At 37.0% G+C, this 18,163-nt stretch overlaps 1 protein-coding gene across 1 annotated transcript in view; it reads right to left on the minus strand.

Moving 5' to 3' along the window:
• shtn3 (shootin 3) overlaps positions 1–10,330 on the minus strand; it is a 42,236-nt gene extending 31,906 nt beyond the window's left edge. Inside the window, exons 1-4 of the mRNA XM_081382396.1 lie at positions 10,243–10,330; positions 5,027–5,185; positions 4,831–4,889; positions 1,488–1,548 (exon numbers count right to left, since the gene is read on the minus strand). Coding sequence (XP_081238522.1) covers positions 1,488–1,548; positions 4,831–4,889; positions 5,027–5,060 — 154 coding nt within the window. The 5' untranslated portion in view covers positions 5,061–5,185; positions 10,243–10,330. The remainder of the gene's footprint in view (positions 1–1,487; positions 1,549–4,830; positions 4,890–5,026; positions 5,186–10,242) is intronic.
• Between the last annotated feature and the right edge of the window lie 7,833 nt (positions 10,331–18,163).

The raw sequence follows: 18,163 nt of genomic DNA on the forward strand, positions 1-18,163 counted from the left end.
AATTCCAGGACACCAATAAAAAAAGAGCAGCAAGCATAACCTAAAAGCAGAAGCAAAACTAGTCTAAAATAAATCTGGATTCATCTCAATATTCAGTTATGCACAATAACTAATATTCACAATGATTTACCGAATAGGCTTCCAGGTAAAATTATATACTGATCTCCCACACTTGAATAAATTTTATGATTAAGAAAATGTGTGGTAACAATTAACCGTAGTAATTGCACAAAAGTCTGTTCATACCATATTACCAATAAAACTCCAGCAAAAAAGAATGTGTCCCCAAAGAATTAAAAACAGGCTCTCTTTACTATTTTCTACATAAATAATAGACACTTAGAGTTGAATCTGCGTTAAAAATACTCCTCACTGCACACATTCACTATATAAACATAAGTGTAAAAGTTCAACATTGGGCCTTTTTTATGAAAAAGCAAGTGAAACCCTGTCAAATGAAACCCTAATTTCAATCTTGCAGAGAAGAATTAACATTTTCTCACCTGAGAACACTTTCCAGATTCAGCTCCTGGCAGCCGCTCGAGTGTTGTCAGAGTGCTAACAAATTAGCTAGTTAACTGAGGATGGGTTTCCTTACATGTCACAAAATGGAATGGAAGCAGGTAAGGTCACCTTAACACTAATGCATCTCCACGGTTGGCTCCCAGTAGCCATGGAGACTGGAACACCTGCTAACACCTATAATAGACCATTCAGAAGAGCCCTCAGGTAACGGTGATATGGGTGAGGGTGAGGGGATAGGAAATGAGATAAGACAACACCAAGCGTCAGTTTAGTGGGATGAGTCAAGTGAGATCATCTTCACCTCTTCATCTTTGTAAAAAGGTGATGTATGGGTACAGGGTATACCAAGGAGAATTGGAGGAGATTAAATCTTGTAATCTTCAATTTAAATAACTTGCCCTCCCTCTTGCAGCAAGATCTCATCTCTGATAATGTTTACTGGCGTGAGGACGGGACAACCTGTCACTCACATGACATCACAGCAATAGCAAACCACAACCATCCAATCAATTCCTGATGGACAATATCAAGTCCGAACCTACATTTTTTTCTTGTCCGAGAAGCCGTTTCACTTGGATATACGTCATAATAGACAAAATGGCTATTGTAACTTCAGTTTCATGTGACCTCAAGACTTTTGGTGGGGTGCTATAAAAAAAAAGCTATTTATAATTGTATTAATTTGTAAGAATTGATTTGTGGTCCAGACTGAGCCGGGATCTGGACCGCATGAATCTGATTGGTGACCTCTGGTCAATACAGATGATCAGAAAATGAATCTGATGCTTTACCACTAATGACATCCAAGTGATTATGTACCGCACCTATAAACAGAATCTGCTCTATACTACACGTTACAATATTATCCTTCCCACTTTGAATGACAAACATACCTTACAAAGAAAAAAAAAGCAGAAGATGACTTTACATTCTTTCACAACTGTCAGGTTTCTTGATCTTACCTCGTTTAATGTGCTTGAGTTGCCTTTCAGCCTCATCTCTCTCTGCAACGAGTCTCTGGCACTAAAAAAACACAACAAGAAACATTATATATGCAATTTCATTCAAACGTTTGGGGTCAGTAAGATTTTTTCAAATAAATCAATAATTTTATTTAGCAAGGATCCATTAAATTGATCAAAAGTGACAGAAAGACATGTATAATGTTAGAAAAGGTTTCTACTTTTTTTTTTTTTTTGAATTTTCTATTCATCAGAGTCAAGAAAAAATATATCTATCATGGTTTCCACAAAAAAATATTAAAGGGTTAGTTTACCCAAAAATGAAAATTCTGTCATCAGTTACTCACCATGAACACAAATGAAGATCTTTTTGATGAAATCTGAGAGATTTCTGTCCCTCCATTGACAGCTACACAACTTACACTTTGATGCTTCAAAAAGATCATAAAGAGACCGTAAAACGAATCTACACTTTAAAAATGATTCTTTAAACTCCGAGGTCACTTCCATGATTTGGGAGCACGTAAAAGTCCTGGCAGAAAGCGATGCATAAAGATGTAGTGTAACGACAAATTATTCTTTTTTCCGAAGTGTTAACAACTTGGTGTTAACTAATAATTGTTGCAAACTGGTACTACCAACAAAATATTAGTGCATTCCTGGAACTGGGCATTGTTACACTACATCCTTATGCATCGCTTTCTGCTAGGACTTTTATAGGCTTTTCCCAAACCACTGAAGTGACCTCGACGTCCAAGTTAGCAGTAGCATGAGCCGCCAGGCAAGTGTTATTTAAATAAACTCCTGATGTACTTACAAACTTTCCAATGCCTCGTTTTATGAGTACAGAACCTATTTGTACTACTGTATAAGTTTGGTACCATTCTGGGCATTACTAGTGGAGTAATTTACGAGATACATCCTTGGATCCATTAGCACTTGCACTAAGCCATCCGGCTGATTTCTCCAAATAAGCTCTAACTTTAATAATGTTCGACCAAGGGGAAAAAGGCTTCTGGGGGGGTGTTTGGATCGAGGTCATGGTGCAAAGGACCCTAGGTTGATTTTACTCCGAACCATCCCTTTAAGTTCATTTTAATGAAGCAATTTGAACAAGCAGCCAAAAAAATAAAATGTTTTCAGTGTATATGAAAGAACAAAGCTCATTGGTTTCTGCAGAAGCTCAAACACGCTGCGTCACACAAGAATGAACCTAACTGGTTCTTGCTTGTTAAGCAAGCATGCCTGAGCTTCCATTTACCACAACTGATGTATGAGGTGATGAAGGTTTATGTGAATAAAAGCCTGAATTCAATCTGTTCATCATATAAAGCGATCAAGTCTCTTCAGAATTTTTTTTATTAAAGGGTTAGTTCACCCAAAAATGAAAATTCTGTCAGTAATTACTCACCCTCATGTTGTTCCAACCGCGTAAGACCTTCGTTCATCTTCGGAACACAAATTAAGATATTTTTGATGAAATCTGAGCCATGTCTCACTCCTCCATAGGCTGCTATGTGACCGAAACTTGCTGGCCCAGAAAAGTTATTAAAGAGATTGTTAATATAGTCCAAGTGACTCCAGTAGCTCAATCTTAAGTATATCAAGCGACGAGAATACTTTTTGTGCGCAAAAACAAACAAAAATAACGACTTTATTCTACTATTCATTTCCTTCTCTCTGGGCCTCGTAGTGTTTTTGCGTTGCGCGTCTGTGTTGCACGTCATCACGCATCACACACATGACCGGCGTCGGCCAATAGTGAGCCTACGTGATGACGTGTAACACAGACGCGCTGCGCAAAAACACTACGCGAACCAACTAGAGGTCCAGAGAGAAGGAAATGAATAGTGGAATAAAGTCGTTATTTTTGTTTGTTTTTGCGCACAAAAAGTATTCTCGTCGCTTGATATACTTAAGATTGAGCCACTGTAGTCACTTGGACTATATAAACGATCTCTTTAATAACTTTTCTGGGCCAGCAAGTTTCGGTCACATAGAAGCCTATGGAGGAGTGAGACATGGCTCAGATTTCATCAAAAATATCTTAATTTGTGTTCCGAAGATGAACGAAGGTCTTACGCGGTTGGAACAACATGAGGGTGAGTAATTACTGACAGAATTTTCATTTTTGGGTGAACTAACCCTTTAAACAGCTCAATTCATATGGATTGGTTTTGAAGCGTCAAAGTATCAGTTGCGTAGCTGTCAATGGAGGGACAGAAAGCTCTCAGATTTCATCAAAAGATCTTAATTTGTGTTCCGAAGATGAACAAAATTATTAACGACTTGAGGGTGAGTAATTAATGTCCAATTTTCATTTTTGAGTGAACTATCCCTTTAAGCAGCACAACTGTTTTCAACATTGATAATAAGAAATGGTTTCTTGAGCGGCAAATCAGCATTTTAGAATGAATTTAGGAGGATTTTTAAAAAACATACTTAAAAAAAACATAAAAAATTCTTACCAACCACAAACTTTTGAACTGTAGTGTTCAAAACAAATGTACTGAAAATCACATAGTATTACATTTAACACAATAGTGTTTCATAAAATGATCCAACCTGCAAATAAATATCAGTGTTGTGGTTCTCTGACAGGTTGCTCTGCAATTTGAGTTACTGAACCAGACTTCTGCAGATGTGAGGGTATGTAGGACTGTATGTTCCTGCTAGTTTATTCTGGATATCAATCTGCCATAAAGGATGTCTTGTGTCCCAAAACGAATGCACCTGTCTTAGGTCCTACACTGTAAGTATTATACTTTTGGGCTTTGTCAGATTTAGCGACAGTGGTGCAATGCTCTGGAAAACCTCCTGGCATCTTTCTAAGTAAACCACATAATTCTCCTTCACATTGCAAACGCATTTAAATAGTGTTGCCTTGCCACACAAATAGTGGTCCACTGATACCTGAAACCTTAGTGTCACTATAAACCATCAATACGTTCGTAAATTTAAATAAATGCAGTTTATTTTGAACGTTTCATTCAAGAATTAGAAATATTATGAATATGGAGCCACATCCGAAATATGAAAATGCATGATTATGTGTTATCTGCAATGATGTGTGTCAAAGCAAACTAATGAATATTTTTCCTTTAAGGTCATCATCTGTATGATCTGCATTCTTATATGAAATACAAAAGATGCGCAGACCCTGTCACATGAAAAGGGTGTCAACCCTCGAATGGATTAAAACGCCGGTTAACTCACACAGCCACATCCCTTTACACACTACATACAGAATAATGTATGTTCATTAACAGAGATTGTTTATACTAAATAGACGCGAAGGCACTAAAAATATAGTCTATTCTTTTATGCATGCATCTTCTCTCACCTCCTTGCTCTCCTCCCGAGCCTCTCCCTCTTCATCTCCACCGGCCTCCATCTCACTCACTGCACAAATAAACACAATTACTCATACAACAATACCTTCAACATTTAAACAATCATCTCATATGCTGCTTTCCTCAGTGAAATCGTTGCCATTCAAAACTAGTCGACTCGAGTGTTATATTTGAAATGTTCAGTACCACAGCCGGTAGTCAGCGGCGGCGCATCCATCATCTCCCCTCCTCACACACATAAGGCTCAGCCAGTCAATGTACCAGTACCGCCCGGGCGTCTACTATGGCGAAGGCTTGACTCATGAATATTAAGATACTTACGTCACGGTCGACGTACTTGATTTGCTGTAAGGAGAATATAACTACTGAATATTAATTTAGGTCACGTGACAAGACGCTCGCTGCAAATCCCCTCCTCGAGAGGGAGCCAAACTCCGCTTAAAGCGACAGAGGCTGTTTCAATGGAAGTCAAGGACGATTCAGTATGCTAAATGAACTACTGAGAGGAAACATATTGTAATATAATACATTGAGTGCCTATCTGCTTGTTGTATAAGGTATGTTTGGCATGACATGTTCATTTTAGAGAAAGCTATGCGATTTCATCTATTTACCTCTTAAAAAGGTAAATAAAGCTCGCATCAAGTTCAAGGCATTGACGCTTGCTTACAGATCTATCACAGGCTCAGCTCCCTCCTACTTTCACTAGCTCCTACGAGTCTACATCCCTACCAGAAGCCTACGATCGGTCAACGAGCGACGTCTCGTGGTTCCATCACAGAAAGCCACAAAATCACTTTCCAGAACATTCTCATTCACAGTTCCATGCTGGTGGAATGATCTCCCCACCCTCATCCGGAATGCAGAATCCCTGACAACTTTCAAAAGACAGCTGAAAACCCATCTCTTCCGTGAGCACTTAACCTCATAAAAAAATTTAATAAAATAAATATCTCCTTTTTCCTTTAAATCCTCGCTTATCGGGCTTATGCTACTCTGAACAATGCCTGAACTTCGTATTTTGAGCACTTCTTGCGTTGTTTCTTGCCTCTTCACGATGACTCGCTTAATTTAGTCCTAATTTGTAAGTCGCTTCGGACAAAAGCGTCTGCTAAATGACTAAATGTAAATGTAAATGTAAAAAGAAACAGAGAAGGAATTACCGGGGAAGAGCTACACGTAGGCCTACTCATTATCCAAAAGACTGTTTCTTCTTGGATTCGCCAGAAATCTAATTGGAAATCGCGCCAAAACACACAGCACCGCCCACTCCATAAAGCAGCGAGTCAGACTATTTGTTTATTTTGCAATAACATTAAAATATGTTTTATTTTGTCCTTTAATTAATATCAAATAGTTGTTGACATCAACAGTAGCGATGACATCACATTACAATACAAATCAACATCACAAACATCATTATTTGTATTAAACATAAAACAAATATACATATATATATATATATATATATATATATAAAGCAAAAAGAGAAATCACTAATAAGAAGATAGGCCTACTGAATAGTCTATAGCCTACAACGATTTTTTTTTTTAAATAAGATTTCTTTCTATGGAATAATACAGAAGATTCAAAGGTATCAAGAATCATTGGTTATGTATTATTGCTTATTCCGCTTCCATTAAATCTAGATAGGTCTTCCCATTTTTATCTTGATCTCTTTAGGCGAAAAGCGTCTCAACAGTGCCCTCTTCTGTGACCTCTGATGGCTTTCGATGAGTCCCCCTCCTTATCCCAACAGAAATCACAAGGGAACTTAATATTGGAAAATATACAGCATTTAACAGTAAACCTTAATTGCTACTATTTCCATAATGTGTTATGTGCCTGAAACCCATCTCCTCTTCCAGTGTCTGAACTATCGCATAAGTCAATAACACCAGCTCTTTTGCATCTAAGAATCTCTCAGGTACTTTTACTATATCCATCTTATCGGTTTACAAGATGAGATGGATATACTGCTTCAACAAAAATTAAAATTCTCTTATAATATTTCTTTGAAAATGTAAGTAAAAAATTATTTCCCAATATTCCGTTCATCAAAAACAAAAAAGATTATTTAATGGAAGCATAATAAATTATGTAAATACATAAATATATACGCATATTAGGTTATAGGCCAGGCTTATAATACAATACTCAGTTCCACATAATATTTAACAACTGCTCAGTATCTGTCCAACAAGGGGTCCTTGGTCTATTATGGCAGATGTAACACAGACGTTTTAGTGAAATATGATAAGTTCCATGCAATGAAGCTTGCTGTATATTCAAGTCATCATGGCACAGATATTTGAAAGTAACGGTATAGCTTGAGTACTGAGGTGTGTTATCAACACCACAGTTATAGCAAGAATGCAGGTTAACACAACATAATCACCCATTTGCAGTGCACTAGCCAAGCAATAACGTCCATGTACTTTTGTACAGTTTCTGACATTACTCTCCTTTCCCTTCCATTTGATCCTCATTTCAACAGCTTTCACCACTTCTGCATATGATACACTATATTTAGCTCACACTTGTTGCATTTACACTGTGCGTTATATGATTTCACAGCCCTAACATGCAACAGTTGCAACACTTAACCCAGCACCCTCTCCACGTTTCTCCTCTCCAAACAGTCATTGCTCACTTTCACATGCTCTTCTCCTCTTTCGCTTACACACTTCTCTTCAGCTATTCATTCCACATTCACCTGCACATGCCTGGTTTCTCCTTGACCCACATTTCTTTTTAATTCCTCTGATGATGATTCCAATAGTACTTCAGTGATCACTCCACAGCTCCATTCACCCAAGACTTCTGCCCTTGTTGCAACTTACAAGCTTTTTACATGCCATTTTAAATCTCATAATTATGGAAGCCCATTTCCTCCACATAGGACAAAAAAAAAAGCATATAGTAAATAATTATGACAAATTATGCCATAAATAGTGACAAATGTGACATTTAAATGATGACATAAAATGTTGCATTTCTGCCGTGGCAACAACCGCTGTCTACATGCTCGCAACATTGTAACAACGTTGAATTGTAAGACACGACAGAGCTGTAGCAACTGAGAAATGATGTTCTGACATTTTTTTTATTTTATTATTACTATTTTTTATGCTGGATAGGCATATAGATATCCCCCATTTAGCATTTTAGCATGTTTTGAGGTTAATTTTTAAATAGCCAGATGTTAGATAATTCTATACTTTTTAAATATTGTTTATCCTTATTATTAATTAATGGCTTGTCGTAGATTTTTCCATAAACCTAACTAAGTCCTATCTCATCTGACCTAAGTCTACCTGGGCCTATACCGGAGTACAACCCTATACCCTAGCGCGTCTACACATTGACGTCGGCTGAGTCTAATCCTATACTCTAGCGCGTCTACACATCAACGTTGGCTGGGTGCTAATACCTTTTCCCGTAACTAGCTTACTTCCTGCGCAGGAATAATCAATAAACAGACCTCAGCAAATGTCCTTCAAATGCTTTAATCACGGCCGGAGGATCTCTTGAGCAGTTCTCAGAGAATTTCCCCCAAGAAGAAGCAAGGCCGGAGGATCTCAGAAAAATTCCATTGAGAATCCCACCAGCTAAAAGAATACAACAGTTTTTATAGAATAAGGAAGTATGGCAAAAATGTCATGCTGCATTACATAATTTCCCCACAATTTGATTGGGTTTCATAGACAAACCCTTCTGTTACTAGGTAAAGCAAACTTTGCTTTAATGATTACTTCATTGTTAATCACAATTGGCAATTCAAATTTAGTCATCTGTCTAGTTAGCCTGGGTTTCCCCATGCTGCCTTGTGCGCAGCGCGATTTTATTCACGCTGCTAGGCAGCCTGGATTCCATGGACCAGATTTTCGCCTCAGCGAGGGGACCAATCACAGAACGTCGTCTATGCAACACACCGAAGCAGTTTGTTTATATCTATGGATCCAACATGGCATCAGACGCAAAGTTACCTTTCGATGCAGCCTTAGATAGTGTTCTAAGTAGTTTAGAACGCAAGTTTATTTCGTCTTCTTCCTCGTCGAATTTCTGTCGCTCTACATCATCTGGTATAACTGAAACGATTGGCTATGAGCTACATACAGGCGCATTTGATAGACATTCGTAGCGCCCAATAAACGGCTCTGGGCATTCGTAAACCACGCCTCAAATACGAGAAAATGAACATGTGGTTCCCAGACCACGTCTCAATGAGAAGAGGTCCAACACATTCTCGAGGTCTGACGTTAGCCAGGCTACTGTGTAGTTTCAATTCCCAAATTTGTTATTTATACACTCACACAACCAAAGTAAAAGGGGTATGGCAACACAACAACATTCTAAAACACAGGACAGAACGTTTTAGTACATTGTGTTTCAAAGTGTTATCATGTTAGGCCAAAAAAAAAGAAGTAAGGTTAGATGTTAGAAACATGGTTAGTTTAATATACCGTTTACTATTTTATCTATTAAAAATCCACCACAGGCTATCAGTAAATTAGCCTAATTATAATCAACACCTGCAAGCGTACACTTTGAAGAGTGAAACTGACAGAAGGTTACGTTAATTCAACTTTATTAAAACTGCATGGTAGTCTAATCAAATTGCACTTCCAAAAGTCATACATTTGTGAAAAAATAAAAAAAATTAATAAACGAAATTACAAATTTAAGTATAATAAATAACACATAAAAGGCAAAGATCAGAACATTTAATGAACAAAACCGGGTTCTGTACATGGCAGACAGGGGAGCGTAGTCGAAAGCCAAGGTCGGTAACCGGAATCAGTCCAGGAAACGAAAGAAACAAATGAGACTAAATAGCAGACAAATAAAATGAAAAACTAAACAGTGCAAGCGAGGCTACATCACATTTGAAAATGAAGTTGTAGGTTGTGTTTGAATAATTACGTATCTATATTTAGCTGAGGTAATTACTTCAGCTGCAATACTCACGTATCCTTGCTCGATGAAGAATAAGCCCAACAGGCATGCAGTTGGAATTTAAAAGGCTGATTTTCGCGCTTCAGGACAGTGACGAGTACATAATGTAGTCCAGTGGTTGTCAAGACACCATTAGGCTCAACCTTAAGCAATGGCCCTGAACAGTGGTTTAATGTCAACATTGTGACAACGCTGTAACAACTTTCACCACACAACGTAGTTATAGCAACCTTTTGGCCATGTTGTTAAAAAGTTGTAGAAGGTTGGGTGCGTTGTGCCAACGTTCTGTGTTTGTAAGTAACAAATAGTTACTTTTTTAGGGAGTAACGCAATATTGTGACACATTACTTTAAAAACTAACTTCCCTAACACTGGTCATAATTGTCATTGTTTTGAGATTAAAAGTCAACATTTTTGTCATAATTATGACTTTTAAGAGTCACCTTTATGTGTCCTTTGCCTGCCTGTTTGTTCCTACACACTCACAGCCCACATGATATTACAATTACTGATCTGGTACCACCTGGCACCAATCAGCAGCCTCATCAAGAGCACTATGAGCACACACTTCACATTCAGTCGGTCTGGTCTTTAACAAGGGCTGCAACTGAAAGTTAGGTAGCTGACTTGTTGCCTCACTGCCCTATCAGGCAATGACTTTGCAGGCAGCATTTGTACACAAAGGTACACTGTAAAACAAATCTGTAAATGTATGGAGTTTGACTGTTTTATTTTACAGGTGCAGGCTACCTCACAAAACTGATTTCTAAAGCACTGTAACAGTTTAATGATCTACAACAAAATAGGGTGAGTATTGGTGATAACGAAGTGAATGTTTATTTACTATACTAGTAATTTCTCGCTAGAAATGACATCAAAAGTGGAAAAAGAATTGTCAAAAATGTACATTTAGGGACTGTTCGTTATTTATTTAAGGGGCCACCGGAGAAGTTTTGAGATCTGTTGTCAAAAAAGACATTACCCTCCCTTCGCCAGCAATAATTTTTTCTATGACCCTCCAAAATGATTGTGAAAAAAGGCATGACCCTCCCCGATAATTTATTGATTAGCCTACTTCTGTACTGGTTTGTGCTTGGCAAAGATGTTCAGATAGCCATTGTTTGTTTGTTTTTTAAACCATAAACTCTTGCTTTCTCATCTTACTAGGGCTGTAACGATAGATCAAACCTACGATTCGGCTCGTATCACGAAAAAAAAATCATGTTTTCGGTGCTGATGCGGTGTGACGCGTTCAACATGTGGGTGGCGTTGCGAATAAAGCATCTAAAAGCTGTCACAAAGAACCTGAATAATCAAATGCAAATGATTATTAATATGTCATAAAAAGCTAGGAGACATTTTAATTGTTTATTAATAAACAAGTGTTTTCTGTGTCTACTGCAAAGATGAAGTTGACGATGCGTCGCGATCTTCTCAGGACGCGCCAGAGAGAAATGCACATTTCATAAGCAGAGAGCAGTCTGTTTTCTTTCGTTATGAATTGTTCTGTTTAAAAGTAGACATTTCAAGCTTTCTATATATTTCTCATGTCTGTGAGGCAAGTAGCATACCTTACGCTGAGTTTCGGTTCATTTATGAGACAAGAGTCCAGTTCACTCGCCCGCGCCTCTGTGTCATGATTATTTATTTTCTACTATATTTAGACTACTTCTTATTTATTAAATCCAGATGAAACATTGATTAAAATTAAGATAAAATTAATAAAAAAACGAAATTCACTTTAAAGAAAGACTTTGTGCTTTCTGTTTGAGGTCTCTGTGACATTTTTAAAGTCGCTTCAGAGCAGTCATGTTCGTAATGGAGAACTGTCACGCCCGTAACATTTTTTTTTTTTTTTTCACATAAATGCGAACACGAAAAATAAAATAATATAATATTTTATGTTCTGTGGAGGCCGATCTTTATTCATCCGGTGGGTATATATTTTGGTTTGCACAGTGTAATTTATAGAATTACTAAAAAATATTTTGCCACCTAAAAGTTAAAGATTTTTTTTGTGTCACGTCACATGTGTATTTCCCCTCATATTAAATATAAAACGCATGTGTAGACTGATATTTTTCTATTGTTTGACTCCTTTCAGATGTTTCAAATAAATGCATTTTCTGAGAATTTTTATTTTAAGTTTTGACTGCAAATGTCACGTCCATAACACTGGAATCGCCCAATTTTAACGAATTTATCCTCAACTAGTTTTTGTGGTGTAGGTCTATGTATTTTATGTTAACTTAAATAATACTAATAGTAATTTAAAGATGTGGTAGCGCTGCGAAGATCGCGAGTCGTCAACTTCATCTGTCTAGCCGACACTGACATAAAAAATAACTGTTTTATTAGTAAACAATTAAAATGTCTCCTGCTATATTGAACATATTTGACTGTTCCTTACAAAACACTGACAGTGGGGTTTTTGACTGTTTTTTTTTTTTTTTGAGCAGCTGCGGACAAATTATTTCGACACACACACACACACACACACACACACACATTATAAATAAACATACATAAAATGTTAGTATATCACTTGCTAATCATTTATGAATTCATGAGTTCATCATAAGCATAACTTACAACTGAGCGTTATAAGTGTTACCCTCACTATAAAAAACTAGACAACACCACTATACACAGGTATTATATGTTAAGTCTCAAAAATCTTAATTTCAAATTGTAATAACAGTGTCTGTGTCAAAGTGTTCTCAATATTTTGTACATATACACCAACATCATTACCTGGTTTGAGAGGAATATTTAGATAATATACAGATAGTTGTATTCATACACATTCACATCATGGTATGTAAGGTCATAGTTGTATTCATACACATGCACATCATGGTATGTAAGGTCATTTTTTAGAAAATGATCAAACTTCATATGGGCATTTATTTATGCCAGAAAATAACATATATGACCTCCGAATTACGGGGACACTGAGGTGTCCTCATAAACCTAGGTGTCCTCATAATGCTGGTGAGTAACCTTACCTGACATATTGTCCTTGTAAACCATAAACACAAGCACACACAATATTGATAAACAGGATTTTTTTTTTTTTTTAGGCATACGCTGAGTTTCGTTAAGTTGAGATGCGCTCCTGTTTACGTGCAGTGCAAGTGACCACGCGGGCGCCTCTATGATTGTGTTGTCTGCTATATTTGGTATTTGGCAATTGGTTGATAATTTTTTTTTTAAATTAAGATACAATTTATACAAAACGAAATTCACTTAAAAAAATCGTTTTCTGCAAAACAAAACTTAATTAAGTGGTCAAAATCATGTCTGACCCGCTCCATGTCTCTCGATATTGCGTACTCGTGTGTGCGGTTCACTTTTCATAATCAACATAGATGAAAAAATAACATTATTATATTTTAACAAAAATGAAACTAAATGAGCTTATTTAATGGTAACAACACAGTAGGCCTACAGACTCTGTATTTGTACAAATTGCTGCACATTCATTTTATTCTGAATTTTGCACACACAAGTTGAAAGGCATTTGTGCATGCATGTAAAACATATCTGCAACATTTATCAAGTTCACTGATAATTATGCGTGCATTTATTATTATCTTAATGAATAATGTAACAAGGACGAAGCATGTAAATTGTTTGTTTAGAATTTGGATCGATCATCGCAAATAGATCCGAATGAAGAAACGTACAAAACCATAGTAGAAAATGGGTGGGCCCGGACCTAAAATGCCCAATGGTAGCGCCGCGGCTGGTGGTAGCCCTACATTTTACACATCGTGGAAACAAAATAAGAATGGAAACTAAAATATGCAGTATCGCCCTACAGCGCACATTCTATCAGCAGTTCTGGCGCCTCAGTCCCAATAGCCTACTGTTAAACTCGACGTACGTTCACATCACATGTTAATGCAGCGGTAGAGTTACACTCACAGGACACTGTGCACTTAACAACAGTTCATTATTTGCTCGTGTTTTAAGTCTTTGCCGGGTAAACATTTCTTTGGCATTCTGTTCTGACATGATGCACTTTTTCTAAGCACGAACTGAAGTGCGCGCGCACTGTCAAACAGCGCCAAACTGGATTTTTGTTGGGTCAGACCCATCTGATATCGAAGGGGGGCTGATAACGCGAGATCAACATGGAGCTAAATGGAAAAAAATAGCACCAAACAAGCCACTTTGAAATGTTGCTGTTTTAATGAATATAAAAGTTGGGTGACCCTCCCCCTAGACTAAAAAAAGTTGGATGACCCTCCCCTCAACAAAGAATAAAAAGACATGACCCTCCCCTATTTTCCTCCGGTGGCCCCTTCCATAAATACCGAACGGTCCCTTATACAAACTGACCACCAGCTGCAACTTTCAGATTGCATTTTGGCTGTCAGAATGGAAAGCACAGGAATGTAAGATTTCAAAGGCAGTGAAAGATACATCTATGATGCCCTCAAAAATCAATCAGATCTCAGGAGACATGATCGAAGTGAAGCTAACTTTGGATTCGGACATTCCTTGATGCCTTCCTACCTTAGAAAGCATCCTCCGAAGGCAGCATTTTTCAGTTTTCGGATGCAGCCATGGACTACATTCTACTCACCTGTATGCTTACCTCTAACAATACTCCAACGTTTCTCCAGCAATCTCTGCTCCTTGTATCTCAGATTCCCCCAATGACCCTCTTCACTGCCAATCACTTTCCATATACCTGTTTGGACCATTCCTGAAAGATTGTGCTCTCCACATTCACTATCCACAAATCCACTATCTCCAACAATACCTGCAACACATTAAAGGGATACTTCACTTTAAAATGAAAATTCTGTCATCATTTACTCACCCTCAAGTTGTTTCAAACCTGTATGAATTTCTTTCTTCTGCTGCACAGAAAGATAGATATTTTGAAGAATGTCAGTAACCAAACAGTTAACTGGAGCCATTGACTTCCATAGTATATATTTTTTCCTACTATGGAAGTCAATGGCTCCAGTTAACTGTTTGGTTACTGACATTCTTCAAAATATCTATCTTTCTGTGCAGCAGAAGAAAGAAATTCATACAGGTTTGAAACAACTTTAGAGTGAGTAAATGATGACAGAATTTTCATTTTAAAGTGAAGTATCCCTTTAAAAACTCTGGTTATTGAGCTGTTCAATTTTGCATCCTAAATAACTTACTCACCTGCTTTTCCATTAACACTGCAATAAACCGGTGTTGTCATCTCACCGTATTGCGTCTATATTTACATTGTCACAGTTATAACTGTTTATGACTTTATATTTTCTAATTATGATTATCTGATATGATAGTGTTTCTACACCAGAGTCATTAAATTTGAATTGCAATGTCTAAATGGGTTTCCTGAACACCTTTGCTGCTCAATTGCATTGTAGTGGCTCTATAATGGGCTCAGATATGAACTTTACCACAGGATAGATTGTTTGGAACAAATTTTTGTTTTAGGACTAATTAAAAAGTGGATTCCAGACTCTGTGATATGGAGAATAATGGTATGCACATACTTTCAAAGAGTTAAGTGAGGGCTTTTCTTTCATGATGATTAGGAAGGAAGAGGGCATTTCAGTAGTGAACAGAGGAATTTCAATGATTTTAGGGTGACTTTTCTATGATTTCACTATTTTAACATAGGCTATTTTTGCCTGAATCTTCACCTGCTGTTATGATGTAAAAAAAAAAAAAAAAAAGATCTGTGTCAGTGTGACCGTCATATGACAGTAAAAGAGCACACATAATCCTTAATATGGAATTGTATTGGAATGTTAAAAGGGTGTTGGTACGTGACAGGAGGGCCTCCTGTCGAGGATAAAAGATGATGAACAAGTCTAAGAATGTTCCACATATGGTTGAAATACCATCATTGGCAATGGGTCAAGGATGCCCTCCCATCACTGTCATGGCTGCTGACTGTTTCTTGCAAGAAAATAAACCTCATTAAATACAATTAGTATATGTGTCTCTTATTCAGAATATTTTATTGTTTATGTTCCACAACAATGACGTGCTTTCTGTTTATCTTGAATGTCGTAATATTGTCCATTGAAGAGCTGTTGTATGCACTAGTGTTCCTGAAGCTTTGACATATTTGTCATTGGTAACGTCACTGCATGTATGGTTTGTTGACAGTTCCTGTAGCTTGGCTCTAGTTCCTGTAAGGGTGTTAGTCAAAGTAAAACCAAGGTCATGCATGGTACAATGCCAATATCTGTACTAATGTAGTTTGAATGCACGAGAAGTTGGATAAAAATGTCTTCCAGATGTGTGTATGCGTGCAATTGTAGGATTGCAGTAACATCTAACATTTAGAGGTGTGTTTGTAATACTGTAAATCTATATGCAGGTTTTATCCTTCAGTAGATTTGATGACTCGGTTGTACACATTGCAGTATTGAATTTGAATAGCTGAATTCGAAATTGGCAAAGGGCATTATTTGAGGGGACAGCCATTTGTAGTGGTGTGAACCCATAGTGGACATTATTGAGTGCACTCATTCAATCTCCCATTGCACCGCAATAGTGAGTGTAGAACCAATGTACGCTCAACGGCTCTCCGAATTCGCTCACTCCTTTTCATTCACTCCTCGTAGGTTCTACCAGGAAGACTCTAATGCCACGTATTTCATTCATAACTTGGGCAGAATCCGAATATCGTCCCCTAAACCCTCATTCACTATTCCCTATACATTAGTCCACTAATACTGTTCACTTGAAGCCTTCAAGTGAACAGTATTAGTGGACTAACGTATAGGGAATAGTGAATGAGGGTTTAGGGGACGATATTCGGATTCTGCCCAAGTTATGAATGAAATACGTGGCATTAGAGTCTTCCTGGTAGAACCTACGCTAAAGCTATCAATTTCAACCAGTCCACATTGAACTAAAATAAACTTGAAAAGATGGTTTCAGCCTGATTAAATTAGAGATGAGCATAATGGAAACAAATAATATGTGTGAAACAATTTAAAAATGTTTAAAATTCAAAAACTTGATGAAACTTAAATGTGTCTTTTTAAAAATAAATATAATTTTTATGAACATAATTATTACAGCATATTTTTTCATTCTGCCACAGCCCTGTAACCATGTAAACATAGTGCATGAGAGGAGATTTTTGTTCATTGTTCACCTGCTACTGAATCATTCTGTTACATGACACCGCCTGCTTCCTTATGTGTTAGCTGATTGTTAATTTGACTGCATTGAGCTGTATTTATGAGAATGTGGTACTATCAGTTGAAATGACTAACATTCATATAATAGTGAGCAACATCACAAGTAATCAGCCATTTTCTGTTTGCTTGATAAGAAATGTAATGATGTAGTAATGATGCTGAAAACTTAGCTTTGTCATCGAAGGAATAATTTATGACATTTTCAAATATCTTATAACAGAAAATAGTTTTATATTATAAAAATATTTAACAATATTATTGATTTTACTGTATTTTGATCAAATAAATGGTGTATGTGTGTGTATATATATATATAAATAATATATATATATATATAAATAAATGTTCTTCCTTAAAATACAGGGTGCATAAGTCTGGACACCCTAAATTCCCATAGAGGCAGGCAGATTTATATTTTTAAAGGCCAGTTACTTCATGGATCCAGAAAATACTATGCATCCTGATAAAGTTCCCTTGGCCTCTGGAATTATAATAGCCCCACATCATCACATAGCCTTCACCATAGAGATTGGTATGGTTTTATTTCAGTTAGCCTGATAGCTGGTTTGATTTGCATTGAGAGATGATCTTATGGAAAGTTCTCCATGCCAATCTCTAGGTATGGTGAAGGCTATGTGATGATGTGGGGCTATTTTAATTCCAAAGGCCAAGGGAACTTTATCAGGATGCCTAGTATCCTGGATCCATGAAGTAACTGGCCTTTAAAAATAAAAATCTGCCTGCCTCTATGGGAATTTAACATAGGGGTGTCCAGACTTATGCACCCTGTATTTTAAGGAAGAACATTTATTTATTTACGATACATTATTCATTCCCAAAGAAAATTGGTGTCCTTAAAGGTTGGATTTTTCCTAATGTTTTTTAATTAAGGCATTAAGATCAATTTCCAAAAGATGATTTTTTATTCCTCTTTTTAGTCAACTTTAGCATGGGTGTCCAAACTTATGCATAGCACTGTATATATAGTACTTTTGTGTAAAATTATTTGAGAATGATATGCTGATTAAAACATTGTACAGTTATTGCCACAGGAATGTTGAGGAATGGAAAGATTACAACCCAATGAACTGCATCAAACCCCTCCCTATAGGAACTATAGGAACACACACACACACACACACACACACACACACACACACACACACACACACACACACAC

The sequence above is a fragment of the Scardinius erythrophthalmus genome, assembly GCF_964197995.2.
Source record: "Scardinius erythrophthalmus genome assembly, chromosome: 13".
Taxonomy (NCBI): Eukaryota; Metazoa; Chordata; class Actinopteri; order Cypriniformes; family Leuciscidae; genus Scardinius; species Scardinius erythrophthalmus.